The sequence below is a fragment of the Melanerpes formicivorus genome, unplaced genomic scaffold (assembly GCF_026170545.1).
Source record: "Melanerpes formicivorus ecotype bairdi unplaced genomic scaffold, bMelFor1.0.p_v2 SCAF_6, whole genome shotgun sequence".
NCBI classification, from domain to species: Eukaryota; Metazoa; Chordata; class Aves; order Piciformes; family Picidae; genus Melanerpes; species Melanerpes formicivorus.
This window is the reverse complement of record NW_027142358.1, coordinates 12640461-12659221: the sequence shown is the minus strand read 5'-3', so window position 1 is coordinate 12659221 and position 18761 is coordinate 12640461. Positions and strand designations below refer to the sequence as shown.

The 18761-nt window shown below is 45.0% G+C and overlaps 2 protein-coding genes across 5 annotated transcripts in view; one reads left to right on the top strand and one right to left on the bottom strand.

Moving 5' to 3' along the window:
- LOC137441859 (uncharacterized) overlaps positions 1–5990 on the top strand; it is a 33355-nt gene extending 27365 nt beyond the window's left edge. For all 4 annotated transcript variants that reach the window (XM_068139760.1, XM_068139759.1, XM_068139761.1 and 1 more), the window contains exons 7-8: positions 3763–3882; positions 4344–5990. In XM_068139760.1, coding sequence (XP_067995861.1) covers positions 3763–3859 — 97 coding nt within the window. In that variant the 3' untranslated portion in view covers positions 3860–3882; positions 4344–5990. The remainder of the gene's footprint in view (positions 1–3762; positions 3883–4343) is intronic.
- Positions 5991–7215: 1225 nt separating this feature from the next.
- On the bottom strand, positions 7216–13944 carry LOC137441652 (zona pellucida sperm-binding protein 4-like). Its single transcript, XM_068139270.1, is given in 13 exon segments — positions 7216–7287; positions 10400–10547; positions 10622–10699; positions 10701–10806; positions 11001–11131; positions 11476–11589; positions 11769–11940; positions 12256–12329; positions 12331–12409; positions 12977–13063; positions 13066–13078; positions 13157–13254; positions 13929–13944. Coding segments are annotated over 13 exon segments (1188 nt in total).
- Between the last annotated feature and the right edge of the window lie 4817 nt (positions 13945–18761).

Genomic DNA, 18761 nt, shown 5'->3' with positions numbered 1-18761 from the left:
ATAATCAGGTAACAGGAAGAGCCTAGGTATCTTACTCACCAAAGCAGGAATACTACGTGGAACTGAGCACTTCTCTCTGTTTTTTCAGCTGAGGTCTCAGTAACCTTGAGAGGAACAGCTCTAATGTGCTTAAGCCTTCCTCAGGTTTTAGAAGGTGGGGAAACAGCAGTTATTTAAGCACTCAGGAATGCTCCATTGTTCCCCTTAGACAGCCTCTACCTACCTTACAAAATGCATGAGGGAACTGGGAGTCTTGTAATTACAGCTGAAAAAAACACAAAAAAAAGCCTGTAGATCATGGAATGGTTTTTCCAGCTGGAAAAATCTTGGTTGGGGCCCAAGCACACCTAACAGGCGAGCTTCCTCCTATTGTTTAGGAAACTGAAAGAAACACAAAGCAGAAAGATCAAACAGTTCCATCTACAATAGATGGTGAACCAGCTGGGGAAAAAATACAAACTCTTGTGAACCTTCCATCTAAACCTGAATAGAACCAAGACTTTATTTGGGCTTCAGCACAGTCCTGTCTGTAACCTTCCACTTGGCCCTTTCTCTGCAGCACTGAGGACACTACCAGTGCTCACCACCTGAGAACTGCAGGCTAGGTCCTCCAATTGGTTAAGTCGATGTAATTGTAATGAAGGCCCATCACAGCAGCTCCTAACAAAAATAGCTTTGCTATTTTCACTCATACACTGGGCAACTACTACTGTCATGGAAGTCATGTATGACAAGATACCAAATGGATAATTTACTTGGCTTTAACTGGGCAGCCCCAGAAATCTTGTATTCTGATTTTTACAGGCTTCTTTCTGTAGTTGATGGTCTTCTTTTTCATTAACATTCTTCTCTTGTACATCTGCATAAAACCCATACCTCTACTCATACCCCTTATCTCCCTCTATTTCCTCTTCTGCTTTCTAGCTCTTATTCCCCAGCCCTGCATGTATCTGTCCTTATTCTTTTTACCCCACAGCCTGTAACAGCAATTCACTGACACTGGACTTTTCACTGGTGCCTGAAACAGCACCTTGCTCTTATGGCATTTTGGGTATGTAGTTGACTCCTTTAGGCATAGTGAATCAATGACAGCCCCACAAATGCTGCTGGGCAGAGCTGTAAAGCAAGAAAGTCTTGCTTGTCTGCAGCTTTTGGCAAAGCAAAGTTGAATCCCTGATACTCTTACCATTTAAAGCCACTCTCTTTATCATAATTTATGAAATGTGTTTGTCTGGGCTTCTGGTCCTGTTTGTACATACAAGCATTATGGAATTGGCTGACTTTTCTTTATCCAGGCTTTCCTGGGCTCAAAGATATCTCCCAAGGTCTCGAACTGGCAACAAGTTGGAACTTGGTGCTTAGAAGGAAGCCGAGATTTGTTGCTTTTGACACCCAGTCCCACTTGAGTCATTTGGGCAATTAGAAAAAGTCTCTTTGTTTTTGTAACTAGGTCAAAGCAAATCCCCTCTCATGCTCCCACTCTGCATATGATGAATGATCTGTTCCAGGGTGGTTGTCTTGTTTTTCTTCTCTGTTGGCTTGTTTGGTTTTTTATTTGTTGTTGGTGGTAGTGTTTTTTCTTTTGTTTGGGTTTGGTTTTGTTGTGTTTTTTGTTTTTGTTTTTTTTTAACATCCACAAAAGAATCCTCATAATGGAGAGAGAACTCCGTTCTTCCAGTGGGAGAGAGGAGGGCCTGCCAAGGTCTGCCACAAGACTTGGTAGTTTGTCATATATTGTTCTACAAAGGTTCAGGTTTTCATTTAATTTTCTTTTTCCTGCTAATACGTTTCCTCCCGTAAAGCAATGTCTGTTTTGTGCAACACCAATGAATGACTTGATTATAGTATGATGAGCTTAAACAGCACTTGAACCTGGATCTGACCTATGGCAGGAAAAGCAGAATTTTTCCCTGAATCACTGCAGAATGATCACTCCACAAAGAGCAAGGAACTTACTTTCAGCTCAAATGACCCCCAAGACAGGAACTTTTTGCTTTTCCACTGTGGCTAGTTTTAGTGACAGAAAACTGTTCTTAGACGATAGTGGAGCATCACCGGGTCAAATGCTTACCCTTGTTACAGTTACAGTCTGATACTGCCTAGAACAGTAAGGAGGAACTGGCCTGGCCTGTGAAAGCTGGGCTGCAAATTCTGCAAGAGCCTACCTGGATCAGTTTATTGTCTGTACATTGCCACTCCAACATTATTAAATGTGTGAAGTTGTCTCAGGCTAGAATGGGGTTACAAATGATTCCCAAAAATCCAGGGTCAAGAAGGAGCGCATTAGCACCTTCACGTACTTTTTCCTTACTTTCCCTAGCTACTTTGAGGACCAACAGACAGAGACCTAGTCTCCTGCTGCTTGCCATGACTGCTGCCAGGAAGCAGACTGGCCCAGCAGTTGTTCCAGCCCTGGCAGAGATACAGAGGCAGCCATCTCAATGAAAGCAATTGTGCTCAGGAGCTTTCTGATGCTATCCCAAACACCTTTCCAGGGCAGGATCTAATCTGGGAAGCTTTGGGCAATCTCAGACTTGCATTCCTTTGCAGGCACACCCACCCATAAAGGAGCTGCAGCTTTAATGCAGCTGCGTGGGAATGAGCTAACCTCAAATTATGGTGTATGTTTCATGGTAAGGATGCTAGTTTCAGTTTGACAGCCACCAAAAGCTGGCTGCTGCACGATGACTACTTTGTGGTAAGGGTGAAGTAAGTTAAGGAGGACAGGGCAGTTCTAACATTAGAAAAATCCATCTTCAGTATTGTACAGCAAAGGCTGAAAAGGGCCTAGAGCCTCAGCCCCAGGTCTGAATATTGCTCTTCACAAGGGAGATGTTTATGCTCACAGCTGAGAAGCAGCCAAAGAATTAAAGGGTAATATTGAAGCACAGTTTGTAAAATAATTCAGAACTGAACAAAAAGTCGTGCAACATTTAGGTTAAAAACAGATTAGTAGCTGGCAAAGTGGAGTTTGCACCACATCAGTCAGGACATTGAACTGAAAAATTTCTCAAAGCAAAGATTTGAAGTGAATAGCTATTGAAATATTGCATGAAAAAAGCAAAATCATGAACAAACAAACAAAAAACCCCAAAGAAGCAAAAAACCCACCCCACCAACACCAAAACACAGCTTTTAAAAATACCTGCTGTTTTAAAAAGTGTTCCAAAAGATTTGGTTTTCATAAGTCTTAGAGACCTGAGCTAAGCTACTACAAACAAGCAGGATGTATTACACTTATTTCAATTAATGAACAAAAAATGAAGCTGGAGATGGTCCACAGCAGTTACCTTAGTGTGGTTCTTCAGAGTGCCTCACATCCTACCTACTACTTCAGGCCAGAATTTTTAACTTCCCTGTGACATTCACCCACCACTCTCTCCCTCTCCCTTCCAGCTAGGCAGAAAATGCTGGTTGTTCCAAACAAGATGATGTTTATATTCATCCATTACAGTGTGAGGCCATGCTGTATTTTGTGGGGCTTTTGTCTGGGCAGGGGTGGTGGGTTGAGTGTTTGTTTGTTGGTGGTTTTTGGTAGTGGCTTTTTTTTATTATTAATTTGCCTGGTTTGTTTTTTTATTTGTTTGTTTGATGCTGCCATAAATATTTGGCCAGCATCTGCTTTGTAATTTCAGACTGAAGAAGAAGCTGCTTTGGGGCAGTTTGGGTGCTGGGTACATACACACAACATACTAATGCTAAAAACACAGCCAGGCATTCTGAGGGCTGTCAACTTTAATTGAGTTTTTTCCATTTGTTAAGGCCAGATATTGTGTCTTCAGACCTGAGGAGAACTGAGAGGAACTCCATGATTGTTCTGGGGCAAAATACAAAGAATGAAAACATCTGGCCTTTCTGATAACCCAAGTCAAATGGAACAAGGTAAAATAAGTGAAGCAGCATGTGTTTCTTTGTGGGTAGAGATGGGTGTCTGCCTCTTCTCAGCACAGGTCAGATTTTTGAAGTTCAAATTATATGGATTTATGCCAGCTGAGGACTGGCCCATATACCTGAATTTTAATAGTCGCCAATTTTATTTAACAAAAAGCAAGGAAACCACACTTTAAAGGTGTCTCTAGTCATATAGGCTACATCATGCAGCCTTTTTACAACATGTTCAGCAGCAAACACAGTCAAGAGACTCCCAAATAATAAACTAAGCAAGTATCTGGGGAAAGAGACAGTCTACCCACAACTGGGGAAAGAGACAGTCTACCCACAACTGAGACTAAAATAGAACCAGGCTCAGCACTGTCTTCCATCTTCCCAACTCAAACCATGGTTAGTTAAGTTCAGAGAAACCCTTTATAATGTCTCGCATTCACTGCATGTTTCTCTTTCAGAAAGGCGAAGTGGAAACATGAACAGACTCCAGCTCAAGAACCCCGGGGTTACTGGGGATTACTTTGTGTAGCCTGCATCCTGCAGCTGACAAAAAAGCAACTTTTATTTGAGTGTTGGAAGGGAAAGAGGGAAGGGGGAGGTTGAAAAGGGTCTGTGGGCAGAGATACGCTCAGCTATGTACAGCTTAGCTGCTGAATCTGAAGTATACTTACAAAATCCAAGCCAGAGATGAAATTGCTGTTAGCATCTTGGCAACATAACCAACAAAGACTTTTAAGTAAGATTTGAAAATTCTTTCTTCTCTGGGTTAGAAACAGAATTACCTGAAACCTTGAAGCTTTTAAAGTATCATTGCTTTCAGGGGTCCTTCTTCAGCTCAAATCAGCTTAAGCTTTATAGGACATAGCAGCATCTAGGAGAGTGCCAGGGGCTCTTTGCCCAATGCAGAAGTGCCTGTTAGAAGGACAGCCTCTTAAGGGAGGTAGGATGGGTGAGCTGAGCTGCAGACTTTGCTCATCCCCAGCACAGCTTCTTCCTTCAGAACTGCATCTGGCCAACTACACCATTTTACTGGAATCCAACAGGAAAACCAAGTTTTTAAAGATACAACTTCCTACAAGGCCATTCTTGAATCCACCACAGGATCTTGTGTGCCTGGTCCTCCTGTAGAGACTTCTTGACTCTAGTGCCACCCTACACAGAAGCTGGCATCATACATGGTCATTGCAGAGACTGGAGTGAGAAGCACTGCAGGAACCAGCCTTTCCAGAGGCTGGAGGGTTCATCCAAGGCAACACCTCAGCTTTGCCAGGTGGCCCAGCTCTTGGACTATGGATCTTTTGGGTGGGGAACCAGGCCTGAATTCCTACTTGTAACTTAAAAGTCCTCTAGCTGTGTAGGTGTAAGCCTGAGGCTGTAAGTGGGGTAAAGATGCTGCTGTATGGCTCAGCCTGTGATCGCTCTGCTGGGAAAAGCCAAGGAGAGCAGAGCTGCAAGGAAGAGTTATTCAAATACAACCTTTTTAAGCTGCTCTTCCTTTGGGCCACACTAACAGCTCTAACATTATGGCCATATTTAGTGGCTGCCTTATCACATGTCCACTGATTCCAGACTCAAGGGACAGTCAGTGCATGCTGCTGAAGGTCCCATGGTCACAATGGTCTCTACACACCAGCTCTTGGTGGTACTAGGCAAAATAATTAATACAAGAGTGAAGATTTAAATAAATCCACTTTGCCTTGTGTTAAAAGATTAGTCTAATCTCTAAATTATGATATAATTGCAAATCAAGCAATTGCTGTTGAAAAATCCCTCCCCCATCCAAACTTGCCTGAGAATCAAGATTTGAGAAGCTGGCAGGAATATCCCAACTTCAGCAAACTTGGGCTTTCTCCTTGCTCAGCTGGAGCCCTTGGAGTCATCAAAACCAGAACAGGATCTCCTCTGAGAGTCAAAGCACCTGAGCCACACTCTGGCAGGGCAGCTGTATTTTGCAGGGGTGAGTGAAGGCAACAGCCAAAGTCTGGTTTTCCAAGTCCTCTTTAGAAAGGTTGTTGCTGTTGCATCTCAGAAAAAAAAAAAAGGAAAAGAAAAAAAAAATGAAAATAAAAGAAAACCCCACCTGAACCCCAAGAAACAAACCCCTGTCTGACAAAGGTCTGTGCTGACTCAGAGTTAGCACCCTAAAGTAGGTGCTATGTTTAATGTTTCAGATATAGCTGCTGCTGTGGGACTTGGTTATTCACTGTATATCTTGCTAGCTTTATCCAAAGCTAGAAAGATTTAACACTTGATTATTCTGTGAATAGTCTGTATCTCTCCATAAATACAGGGGACCGAAATCTTGCATTAATTTACACCCTCCATTATCCCTCCAGCTTACAGAGGCTAGGGAATGTGAATCAGTGCAAACTGAAGTGCTTTAAAGACACAGCGTCATGAACTCATATTCCCCACCACCACATCTCTTCTGCATTGTATTTTTTCTGGTTTGTATTTTTTTACTGGTATTGTTTGTTTTGTTTTTTAACTAAAATGAACTAGCATGCATATTACAGCATTATATGAAATATATCCATGTACTTGCCAAAATAAATATATTTATAACATGTAACATACTGTATAGTTCTCCATTTCAGGATGCATTGTAATACAAGCATAAGAAATTTAATAAAAGCATCACTATTACAGATAATTGTTTTCAGATATTTATTAATGAAGACCTGGGTTATAGTATAGGAACTGCCACTCATTTAAGGTTTCAGGCAAGCATAGCTGGTCAAGAAATGAATTGTTACCTCCAAGCTTTTAAAGAACTTCATCAGCTCTGGCAAAAGTGGAATTCTGGTTAATTCTGTGGCTGGTGCTGTTCTCAAAGATCCAAAGGGCAAAGAGAGCCTTTGGAAAGTTCAAGTAAGACCAAGTGTGGATGTTCATAGATTTGTCAGGGTTGGAAGGGACCTCAAGGATCATCTACCTCCAACTCCCCTGCCGTGGGCAGGGACATGTTCCACTAAATCAGGCTGCCCAGAGCCACACCCAGCCTGGTGTTAAAAACATCCAGGGATGGAACTTCCACCACCTCCCTGGGCAACCTGTTCCAGTGTCTCATCACCCTTATGTTCATTTTGAGCAGTGCTGTTGATGGGCTTTGCCTCCAAAGCTACAGAGTGGGCAGGCAGAGCAGCAGAGGAAAGGGTGAAGAGGACAAGGTGTGCTCAGCACCAGGGCTTCTTTCTGAAAATCTGGATTAATTAGCAACACTGCACAACAGCCTCACCTGACAGGTGCTGGCTAGCCTCAAGGCTGCTTTTCCTCATCTTCTCCATAATTCACAGCCCAAGGAAATCTCCTGGACAGGGCAGCTTTCCTTCACGTGCAGGACTCTACAGCAACAAAACATACTTTCAGTTCAGCCATATAACCAAACAGTACAGAGTGAAGCTAAAGAAAGAAAGCGAAGTCAAATCAGTGAGTCCCAGCTAAAGAGGACAGAGATGGGGGGAGGCGGGGGAAGGAAGAGCAAAAGAGTACAAGAAAGGACACAAGCAAGAAAGTGAGAGTTAAAAGAATAAAATGATAAGGGGGGGAAAAGAAGAAGAAAAGCCAGAAATCCACCTGAAGGTAAAAGAGCACATTTTTGCAAGACAGAAATCTGTAGGAAAAAGCAGCAATGAAAGGCACTAATCAGTAGAGGAGAAGAGGCTAGGAAAATGGGCACAATTCATCAGAGGAAACCTCCATGTGCCCCAGCTGCCACCTTGTGCTGGTGCTCACAAAAGCAACTCGCGTCCCACTGCTGCTTGTGCCCTTCCCCTGCTGCTACAAACCAAATAGCAAGCCTTAAGCTTACAAAAATTCCTACCGGGTGGATAAGTTCACTCCCCTGTTCACCCACCTCCACCTGCCACTTCATGCACCCATGCAGGTCCATTACACCAAGATTCATCTCTGCACAGGAAGGCATAGTCCCTGCAGGGGAAATTCCCTGATCTCCAGAGACTACAGGCTCAGAGTTCCCTACCACTTTGGGAGAGTTTGTGGAGGACAGCAGGGAGCAGCTGGGCGGCTTCTCTCCTAGCCCTTTCAGCCTCTCCACACAAGCATCTAATCTCTTTAAGCAAGTATTCGTCTGTCTCGCACGGGAGGACTCCAGCAGAGCAGGAAGGTGTTTAGATCTTGGCTAGCACACATAGTTAAGGGCAGTGCCAGAACACCCTGCCCAGTGTACTGAAAAGGTGTAGTCTATATTACTCCTCTAATTGCCCTGTTAATTAACATTACAGACAGCTGCTAAAGACTTTTCATAAGGTACATTAAGAGTTTACATTCTGTTTTCCCCGAGAAAGCTCCACCTGTACCAAGGTCATTTAGTTGAAAGAGACACTCCCTAAAGGAGGAGGCTGTTTGACCGATCTCCAGCTGATGACTTCTCCAGCCTGTGATCTTCACCCTCCCACCATACCACCTAGAGAAGTCTTATCTTTTCTTCTGATTTTAAAAGCAGGCAAGACTAAGAGTACTGCTTATCCTGGAAGCAGCAGGTAAAAGAAGTTCTGCTGGGAAAATAAAAAGGTTGTAAGATGATTCCTCAAATGTCTTGTGGGAGTAAGAAAGGAATTAAAAAGCAGTTCCTGCCACCTGTTAACACCTTCCAGTCACACAGAACTGGCAGAAGCTAGTTAAATAGAACAGAACACAACAAAACAACAAAACCTCCACACATTTTGGTTTCCCCTCAAGAGTACTTGCCCAAGGACTACTCCATCAGTTATAACAGGATCTCAGTTTGAGTGCAAGCACCAGAGCTCCCCTAGCCTGGGCAGGAGAAAGGGTGGTGAAGACCTTCTCCTTCACCATCAGGTGAGGTTTGCTGGACTGTTTTGTCCAGGACCTCAGGAAGCTAAGAATGATCCTGTTCAACTGCTGTGACTGATCACACCAGATTAAACTGCTCCTAATGTTCAGAACAGCAAGTTTTACTTCTCATCAAGAAAGCACATCCATGGTACTGTTAATGGAACAATGGCATAAAATTAGCTTTAATCCAAGATCTCAGAAGACTCCTAGCTGTCTGCTCTCACATGATCTTTAAATCGTTTGAATTTTTTTCCTGAAGTTCAAACCACCTAGACCTTTGACCCCTTTTTTTTTTTTTTTTTTTTTTTCTTCTTTTGGTTGGAATGAAATTTCCCTATTCTCATCCTTCAGAAAAACAAAATAAACAAAAGCAAACAAGAAAACCCTCACCTGCCCTTTTTTGTTTCCAGAGCAAGGTATGTAGGTTCACGCACAGCATCATTAGGAAGGCTGAGCATCAACAAAGCCACTTAGTGATTCCCTTCACCCTGTCCTAGCAGACTGGCAAGAGAATAGGAAGAGTAAAAGCAAGAAAATCCATGGCTGGAGAGATAAAGACAGTTTGATAAGAGAAGGAGAGGAGAGAGAAGAGTGAAACCAAAGCACAAATGATGCCAAAGCAAATCACCTACCCCAGTTGCACAAGTGGACTGGTGCCAAGCCAGGCCTAGCTACACTGGAAGACAAAGTCCACCAGCATTTACTGCTGAGCATGACATCATAGGGCATGGAGTATCCCTTTGGTCAATTTGGGTCAGCTGTCCCAGCTGCACTGCTCCCCAGCTTTTAGCCTACCCCATGCCTTCTCATTTGGGACTAAGAAACAGAGGAGGAGAAAGTAACTTGGTGCTATGCAACCGCTATTCAGAGAATAGCTACAACATTGGTGTGTTCTCAACACTGTTTCAGCCACAAATCCAAAATCACAGTAGCATATGGGCTGCTATGAGGAAGGTTATCTCCATTCTGGACAGATCCAGTGCATGTGGTCACAGGAGGAAGAAGGCAGAAAGATTACTTTGGCTTGCTTCAAGTGCAGGCTGTAATCATGGAGCCCTCTGCTGCCTACTGCAAGCCACCTTTGATACCTTTATTATTCAAACTTAGTCAGATCTAACATTACAGAACTTCTCTCTGTCACCTGGGAAACCACCACACTGTGACCTTTTCTTATGTACAGTTAGAACCAGTTTTGAATATTCATCCCAGGAGCACAGACCAAACAATACAATGCATGGTGAAACTCATGTGATTTAACTGCTTAGAAGCTCACGACATTCAGAGCCCAAATTATTCCCAGCTACTAAAAGCTATTTCTAAGTAATTTTGGCCAAGAAATTTAGTTTAGAGAATATTGTTTAGCATAATTAGAGCACACACTCCCAACTGGTTCAACAGAACAGCTTAGAAAGCAAGCTAGCTAGCCCTTGCTTAAGCACATCTCCCCTTTCAGTAGACTCATTTTCTGTCACACCCCTCCGGTGGTGCATCTTACCTCTACCATATCTGTTTCAGAGAATAAAGCTTCTTGCATCAACTTCTATTCTCCTGTTTCAGGAGGAGATTTTCCTAGTCTTTGCCCCAACACCCATCCCCCTCCAGAAGGCCATGGGTTTCAACTATGAAGAGGTTCCTACTGCTCACACATATTACTTATCCTCAATGGGAAACCAGGACAACCATGACATAGTCTTACCAGCCCAGAGAGTATCTTTTGGGAAGTGGCATCCACAAAGGTGAATGTGTAGAGGGTGAAACATTGGTAATGAGATGGGAACAGCAGTCCTGAGGCAAGGCTCAGAGGCACCAGCTGTGTCAGATAGTTGTCCCCTGCATAAAGACACCTGAGGAGGAATGGTGAGCAGTGAAAAAAGTGCAAGTCATTACTCCAGCTCAAAGCTATTTACAAGTTGCTTACCCATCTGTCAAAACAGGCCACTGCACCTGTTGCTGGGGATTGATACTTGGTGTGGCCCAGCAGTGGTGCAGGACCAAAATCAGGATCTGCTCTCTGAAGGATCTTGATTTCCACATAAACAGGGTCTCTCAGAGTCTTCAGGATAGGATAGTCACTGTTAGTATAGTCGGAACTATACCTTCCATCTGGGACAGAAGAACCATTCCAGAGTAGGAACAAACAGAAAGAAATTACCTGAGAGCATCCTTTATAGCCATGTCAGTAAGTTCCCACCATGGTAGGGAAGAAACAGGTTCACCCATCAATATTCTATCATTATTCAGCAGATACCAGAGCCGTGCACCAAGCGGCTTAAGCAAGTCCTCCAAACCTATCATACCTGAGGCAATATGCAGCTCCAAGGACAGTGGACCTGGCTGGGACACAGCAGAGAGTGGTGGCAATGTGAAGACCTGAATACTCAAGGGAATGAAGCTCTCAATGACAGAGTAACTACAGCAGACATGGAACCTGGTGGGACATGAAAACTCTGAATCAGGCAAGTAAGAAAGGTCGCTCCAATATCTCTTCTCTCCAAAATGACAGGATAGTATCTGGTTTAAATTAATCATATCCCCAACCTTTCCTCCAACACTTCCTTTTAACAAATACTTCAAATTCTCTTCAGAATTCAGACTTGAGCCTGCAGAGTGTCACTGCTCAGCACCTGCTTTATTCCTGCTAACTAGAAACATACCAACCCTTAGCCTACTCAAGTGCCCTGTTGTGAAGTCAGAGCTTGTGACAAGCAGGAATTTTTCTAGTGACACTGAACACAGTGGCACCCAGCAATACCAGCACCAGGTTATTATTACCTGAAAGTGCTCTCCGTAGTGACAGAGGCAAGGCTCCCAGTCTTCACACCCCTGAATGTCACCAACTCATTCTCATATATGGCCTGGTTTTCAGTCACCTGGAATGATAGACCAGGCACAGTCACTACCATAAAGTCAAGCTGGATTAGTGCCATACTTGAGAATAGCATTTGGCTTCTGGAAGTCTGTAGGGTGCCCATTAAGTAGCCAGAGCTATGTCAGGTTGTTCCAGTTTGCAATTTCCTGCTATTCCAGCCTAGTGACATCTGCAGCTCTTAGCTGAAAAGTGGTGCCACATGCAGAGTGGGAACTGGGACACAACAAAGGCATCACTTATCATGACAGGGACACAGCCAGTACTACACCCACTGACCAGTTGCACAGAGTCCAGGATAATGGGTGGCAGAGTCACATCCTGAGAGATAGCAATGGAAAACTGGCCATCTGCTGTGCAATGAGCTGTTACTGGAGGAAAAGAACTAATCAGTCTTGAGCTCAGGGAGAAAAGGGATAGAAGGGAAACACAGCAAAGACAGGGCCAGCAAGCCCTGGAAGTTTTATTCCTTGTAACTCACAAGCGAGTGCAACCAGGTCTAGGAGGAGCACTGATTCTGGCCATAACCCCAAGCCTGTTGTAATACATATGAAAGGGCTGTACCCTTCAACAGAGTATTCTTGACAGTCAAAAATGCAGCCCTAAGCCACCAGGTACGCACCAATCCTGCTCTGTCAGGGAAGTAAAGAATCCCAGTTGTAGCTCCTCCAGGAGCTCATGTTTGCCTGTGTTACCAAAGTAACAAGGCTTCACCCTGTCCTGAGGGTCATAGCAGCAGCCTTGCACTTCAGTCTTCCTGGGCGATAGGCAAGGAGGCACATGGCAGTCTGTCTTGGCTGAAAACAGCAGAACAGACGCTGCTGCTTGAAGCATCCAGGGCTGCAACAAACAGCAGGAGTTTAGCTGAAGTACAACAGCAGGGAGACAAAGACACAAAAGACACTGGTGGATGGTGTCTTGGTGATTCTGCATGCAAATCAAGGGGATTTAAGACTCAGATAAGGGTCAAACACATAGTCTGGAAGTGTCATGGAAGCCTGCTAGAGAAGGGACCTGCATTTCCCTGGAACATAGACTCCTCATGAAACCACATACAAGGCACTGGACTGCATGGGATTTGTCAAAATTAAGTGTTTTGCATCAGCTCCGGTAGTCAGGAAAATCATTGTGCCCAGTCTCTGTCTCAGTCCCTGAACTTGCAGGGGCTCATGCAGTCAGAATATGTCTGGGAGACACAAGGAACATTCACTTGCCGACCCTGCAAAGGAGGCACAAGTTCCCAGCAAGCTGGTGGCTCCTGTATTCAAACCCTTCTACAGGGAGTCTTCTGCACAGCATTAAGTCCCCCTTCCCAACTCCCATACTGACTATGAACAGTTATTGAAAAGTAAGGGCACTCATCACCACAAGATAAAAGCAGGTTTCTTAAAGAGCTGTCAGTCTTACCAGGAAGGTCCATAGGGCACCTAGGCAGCTTCTCTTCATGAAGAACCTTGTGACCAACAGCATCTGTTCCTTCAAGTGCAACCAGCGTATGTAATTGCCATCCTCAAGGAGAGCCACACCAATCACAGAAGCCAGGACAGTATTAGCCACAGTCCCAGTAGAACCACTAAGGTCACTCACCTATTCAAAGACATAACAGCCAGCATAGGAGACCAATACTTTTCTGGAGCCATCTAGAGTCCCAGATACCGAGACCCCACTCTGCAGAGTTATGTATCCTTAGTATCTAGGGAAAGAGGAGACAGCAACAGGGGCTTCAACATCCCACGCTGAAGATGAGGTCCACTCCAATCTTATCATTCGTGGGAAACAAGGTTCTAGTCATTACTGGGATCTGGGGCAGCAAGGGTGCATGACAGAATACAGCAGCCAAGACCTTAAAGAATCTAGGCATAGCACTTCACCAGAATGCTTGACTGCTAGGTCATATAAACAGCCCCTTGGTTACACATGATGCACTGAAGCTGTTAGAGAACACTCTACATCAAACCCTACCCCTTTTTCCTCCTTCCAGGCATACCTCTGCATTGTGCAAAGATTAACAGCAATAAGAAAGCCTCTTGACACCACCCTCACTTATCCCAAATAGTCAGCACAAAGGAAGCATTCCCTTCCCAGCCTAGAGGTAAGGTGAGCTGCATGTTTTCTTGGCCACAATCCATCAGAGTAGAATCAGGAAAAACACTACCTTCAATGCCTACAACAAAAACAGAGACCAAGAAAATCCCAGAAGATCATAGCACCAAATGCAACACCCATCCCTCTGTCTTGCTAAGGACCATAAAGCTCTTAAGCCTAACCTTTTTAAATTGTGGAACCATCAGGGATCAGAAATTCCAGAAGCATCCAGGTGGACCCAGATCAGCAGTTTAACACCTTCTATTGCCCTTACCTGACTCTGAACCCATCACTATCTACTTGTACCCTTTGAAGAAACCCACAGGGCAGAAGCTGAGCTTATGTCAAGAGATGGGTCTGTATTCATATCACTAAGCTGAGGGGAGCTCATCTGTGTAATTTCCTGTAGATCCCCAGAAGGGTCTTCAAACCCTTAGAAAAAAGCACTCTGAATTGTTCCCACTGCTAGCCCATCCAGGAGCTTCAGCTGCTTCTCCCTAGTACTCTATTGCTGCTCCAATTACTCATTACATGACATGAGTGCAAGAAGTTAAGTGCCAGTGCCCTTTTGATGTTTTAAAGGTGTCAGTGCTTCAAGTGCCTGACACAGGGTGCTAATGTAAGCACATAAGTAGCCCCTCATGTGAAATCTGTGAAAAACGATGGAGTTCAGGAAGCTTTGCACACCTAGAAGGAGGTGATTCCCCTTACACGCACCTTGTTGTGGACTACACTTCATTTGCAGCGTGGTTGTGTGGGGATAGCTGCAGGACTGTTCCAGACCTGGCTGCCCAGTGGCAGGACAAGATGCTTTGTGGGACCGCCACCCTCCAACAGATGACAGGTAGGCCTCTAATATCACAGTATCACAGTATAACTAAGGTTGGAAGAGACCTTGAGGATCATCGAGTCCAACCTATCAACACAGACCTCATGACTAGACCATGGCACCAAGTGCCACGTCCAATCTCCTCTTGAACACCTCCAGGGATGGTGACTCCACCACCTCCCTGGGCAGCCCATTCCAATGATGAACAACTCTCTTGGTGAAGAACTTCCTCCTCACCTCGAGTCTAAAACTCCCCTGGCACAGCCTGAGACTGTGTCCCCTTGTTCTGGTGCTGGTTGCCTGGGAGAAGAGACCAACCCCTTCCTGGCTACAACCACCTTTCAGGTAGTTGTAGAGGGCAATGAGGTCACCCCTGAGCCTCCTCTTCTCCAGGCTAAACAATCCCAGCTCCCTCAGCCTCTCCTCATAAGGCTTGTGCTCAAGGCCTCTCACCAGCCTTGTTGCCCTTCTCTGGAAATGTTCAAGTGTTTCGATGTCCTTCTTAAACTGAGGGGCACAGAACTGGACACAGTACTCAAGGTGCAGCCTAACCAGTGCAGAGTACAGGGGCACAATGACTTCCCTGCTCCTGCTGGCCACACTATTCCTAATGCAGGCCAGGATGCCATTGGCCCTCCTGGCCACCTGGGCACACTGCTGGCTCATGTTTAGGCGGCTGTCAATCAGCACCCCCAGGTCCCTCTCTGTTTGGCAGCTCTCAGCCACTCTGACCCCAGCCTGTAGCTCTGCATGGGGTTGCCGTGGCCAAAGTGCAGCACTCAGCACTTGGACTTGTTAAACAACATCCCACTGGACTCTGCCCATCTGTCCAGTCGGTCGAGGTCCCTCTGCAGAGCCTTTCTACCCTCTGACTAACATCTGCTCCTAACTTGGTGTTATTTGCAAATTTGCTGATGACTGACTCAATCCCCTCATCCAGATCATCAATGAAGATGCTAAAGAGGATGGGGCCCAGCACTGATCCCTGGGGGACACCACTGGTGACTGGCCACCAGCTGGATGTGGCACCATTCACCACCACTCTCTGGGCTCTGCCCTTCAGCCAGTTCCTAACCCAGCACAGAGTGTAGTGGCCCAAGCCACGAGCTGACAGCTTAGCCAGCAGTTTACTGTGGGGGACGGTGTCAAAGGCCTTGCTGAAGTCCAGGTAGACCACATCCACAGGCCTCCCCACGTCCACCAGACGGGTCATCTGATCATAGAAGGAGATCAGGTTGGAGAGGCAGGACCTGCCCTTCCTAAATATGGGCCTGGCATACAGGTAAGGGGAGCCACTGTGAACCCAAAAAAGCTCTGCCTGCTCAACATTGTCTTGCATAGAGCCTTCTCCCTAACCACACATCAGGCTACTGCACCTAAACTGAGTAAAAAACTTTTTCTGTCTTTCCATACAGATGTTTCTGCATTCATGTAATGAAGGTGTGAATGACTTTACACTGTTGCAGAAGTGATGCACATATAGCTTCTGGGTGCCTTTTCATACCCTAAGTTTTACAGTGGGGGGCAGTAGCACAGCATGTCATCATGGTCTTTTGTAATCTGCTTATTTCTTTGGAACTAAATCATCACACACATCATGACATGCTACATGGGTTAGAGGAGGAGAATTTCTATTCTTGACCCGTAATAATGCAGTTCCGTTGGTAACCACTCATATGTCTGCTCTCAGCAGAGCCTCCAACTTCTGAATGTCTGCATAGCACCATGCAGCAGGCAACACACACACCCCCTCCAGCCAGCCCTCATCAACAGGCATGAGAAGTAGCTGAGCCCAAGGGAAATATTTCCTCTTCTCTTCTATGCTAGCACAGACCATCTTTCCTGCACAGCTGTGCAGCTGGGTGAAGAATGTCACTGTGCCTACCCTGCACACTGCTTATTTCATGTACCAACCAGAAGGGCTGTTCCACAAAGTACAAGACCTTTCCAGCTGCTCTGCACAGGAGGAACTGAAGCAAAAGGATTTCAACAGGCTGACTGCATGGCTGCTGTTTGAGCAGCACTCATGGACCAAATGTTCTCATTGCAGTGTCTGCTTGGGCACCAGGTAGCTATGCTAGAGAGGCACTCAGGGAAAACATTTGGACTTTGGTGGGGAGTGAACCTTCATCTCTGTAGAAGCTGACTGTTGTGCCAAGAAAGCTTGCCCAACTCTTATAGCCACTGTGCAGCTGCAGAGTGACTAATTTCAGATAATTTCAGCAAACGATAACAAATAAACAAAGTACTTCAGAGCTGTAGAGAGACAGCTTTCATGACATTTTAACTCATCAATTCTTTGTTTATGCCAATAGGAAAAATGTCTACACGTACTTGAAGAAACAACGCTGTAGCTTCACCAAACAATACCTGTGCTGAGAACAGTTTCAGGTAAGCAATATTTCCTACTTTCTACACACACACTTGACAGAAGTGTTGGATGATGTAGAGATGGGAGGCAAGTGAAATGAGCCTAAAATTCACACAAATTAAATGCCTTGTTTGAAAGAATTTGGTATAGGCAGTAGAAGACAGCCTGGCTGAGGGGAAATAGGCAGGTCTCTTCCTCACAAATCTCTTAATCACTCATTCAATAGTTCTCATATTACAATGACCCAGCTGTAAGCACTAATTTAGCCAGCACCCAAGACCACCACAAACAATGTAGAGGAGGGAGGTATGTGGGGCAAACACCTCTGTAGGCCACTAACCTGAAACTGATCACAACTCCAGCAAGCTAAAATTTTCCTGGGACATGTATATTGAAAATCCTCTCCTTTCAGTTCTGAGCCAAGGAGACTGTGGCTGTCATAGTGGCAGTGTATGGGCTGCTCTGGATATAGAAATCACTCTAGAGACCTATGCAAGAGAGGAAGGACGACTTAAGGACTCATAGGGAAGCTACAGAAACTTTTGCAAGGGATGGAGACCCTCACTAGCATCTTTGAAGGGTAAGCTCATATTAACACTGTTGCCATCAAACCCAGCACACTCCAACCAAGCACTCAGTTCACCCAGATTTCTCACTAATTCCCACCAAGTCCAAGTCCCACATTCCCTATCTTTCCAAACCCTTCTGCTCTGCCCTGGGGGTTTTGGGTATACCCTCAGGTATGAAGAAGGGGAGTACTGGGACATCTATCTTGAAAATCCTCTCCTTTCAGTTCTGAGCAAAGGAGACTGTGGCTGTCATAGTGGCAGTGTATTGGCTGCTCTGGATATAGAAATCTCTCTAGAGACCTGTAAGAAGAAAAGGAGATACTAAACACTATCACCAAGGAGTACTGGGAAGAGGAGAACAAAATGCTGTGCACATTATGGGACTGTCTCCAAGAGATCACTGTGTCTGGCCTGTACTGTGTACTGTACGTGGTACAAAATGGCAGTGCATGGAGGAGTGACTCCGTCAAAACACTCCTCAACAGGAGCTGAACAGCATCTGCAGACAGCAGTGATGTCTGCATCAAGTCTCTCAGGGATGAGGGATGCTGGCTGCACCATGGGCAGGAGTGGTCTTTTGCAGCATCACCTTCTGAACTGAGGTCCAAACACAGAAGGCTCAGGCAGAAGGGATTGTCACACATTACAATGACCTAGATGTAAGCACTAATTTAGCTAGCACCCAAGACCCCCCACAAACCAGATATGTAGAGGATGGTAATAAGTGTAGTAGTGACACAAGGGTGACAGATTTTCTTCAATCTTGTGCTTTTTTTTGTTTTTTTTAAAAAGGGGCATAAAACTACAACACTTGTAGCCTTTTCATTGAATATCCCTAACACCTGCCTACCATGAACTTCCTAGAGGAGGGAAGTTCAACCTGGCCTTCCTAGACTCTCACATGGATAGAGAGGACAGAACAGCCTTGCCTACTCTTAATGTCTGCAAACAGAAATGAATACTGAGAAAAACTTTGGACACTACTGTGAAATGAAAAGGCCCATGGATTTCCACAGGAAAAGGTCTGAGGCAGGGGTTTCCCTCCCTGGTTAATACCAGTGTGTCTGGTAGCATGGTGGGAATATTTGTAATACAATGATTTTGTCCTGAAAAAAAAAGAAAAAAAAAGAGAAATCTTGAAAGTATTCCTAATTCCAGGACTCTTAACCAAAGTATGTTCCAGACTGTAAGGCAGAGCTGAGAAGTGAGCCTCTGTTCCTAGGAATGAGGGAAATTTACAGGGAAGGAGGCAGAGGTCATGATCCCTGGCAACAGAGAGACCTCGTGCAGCAGTGCAAACTCCCATGAACTCCAGTGTCACCAGATAGAAGTTCCTAC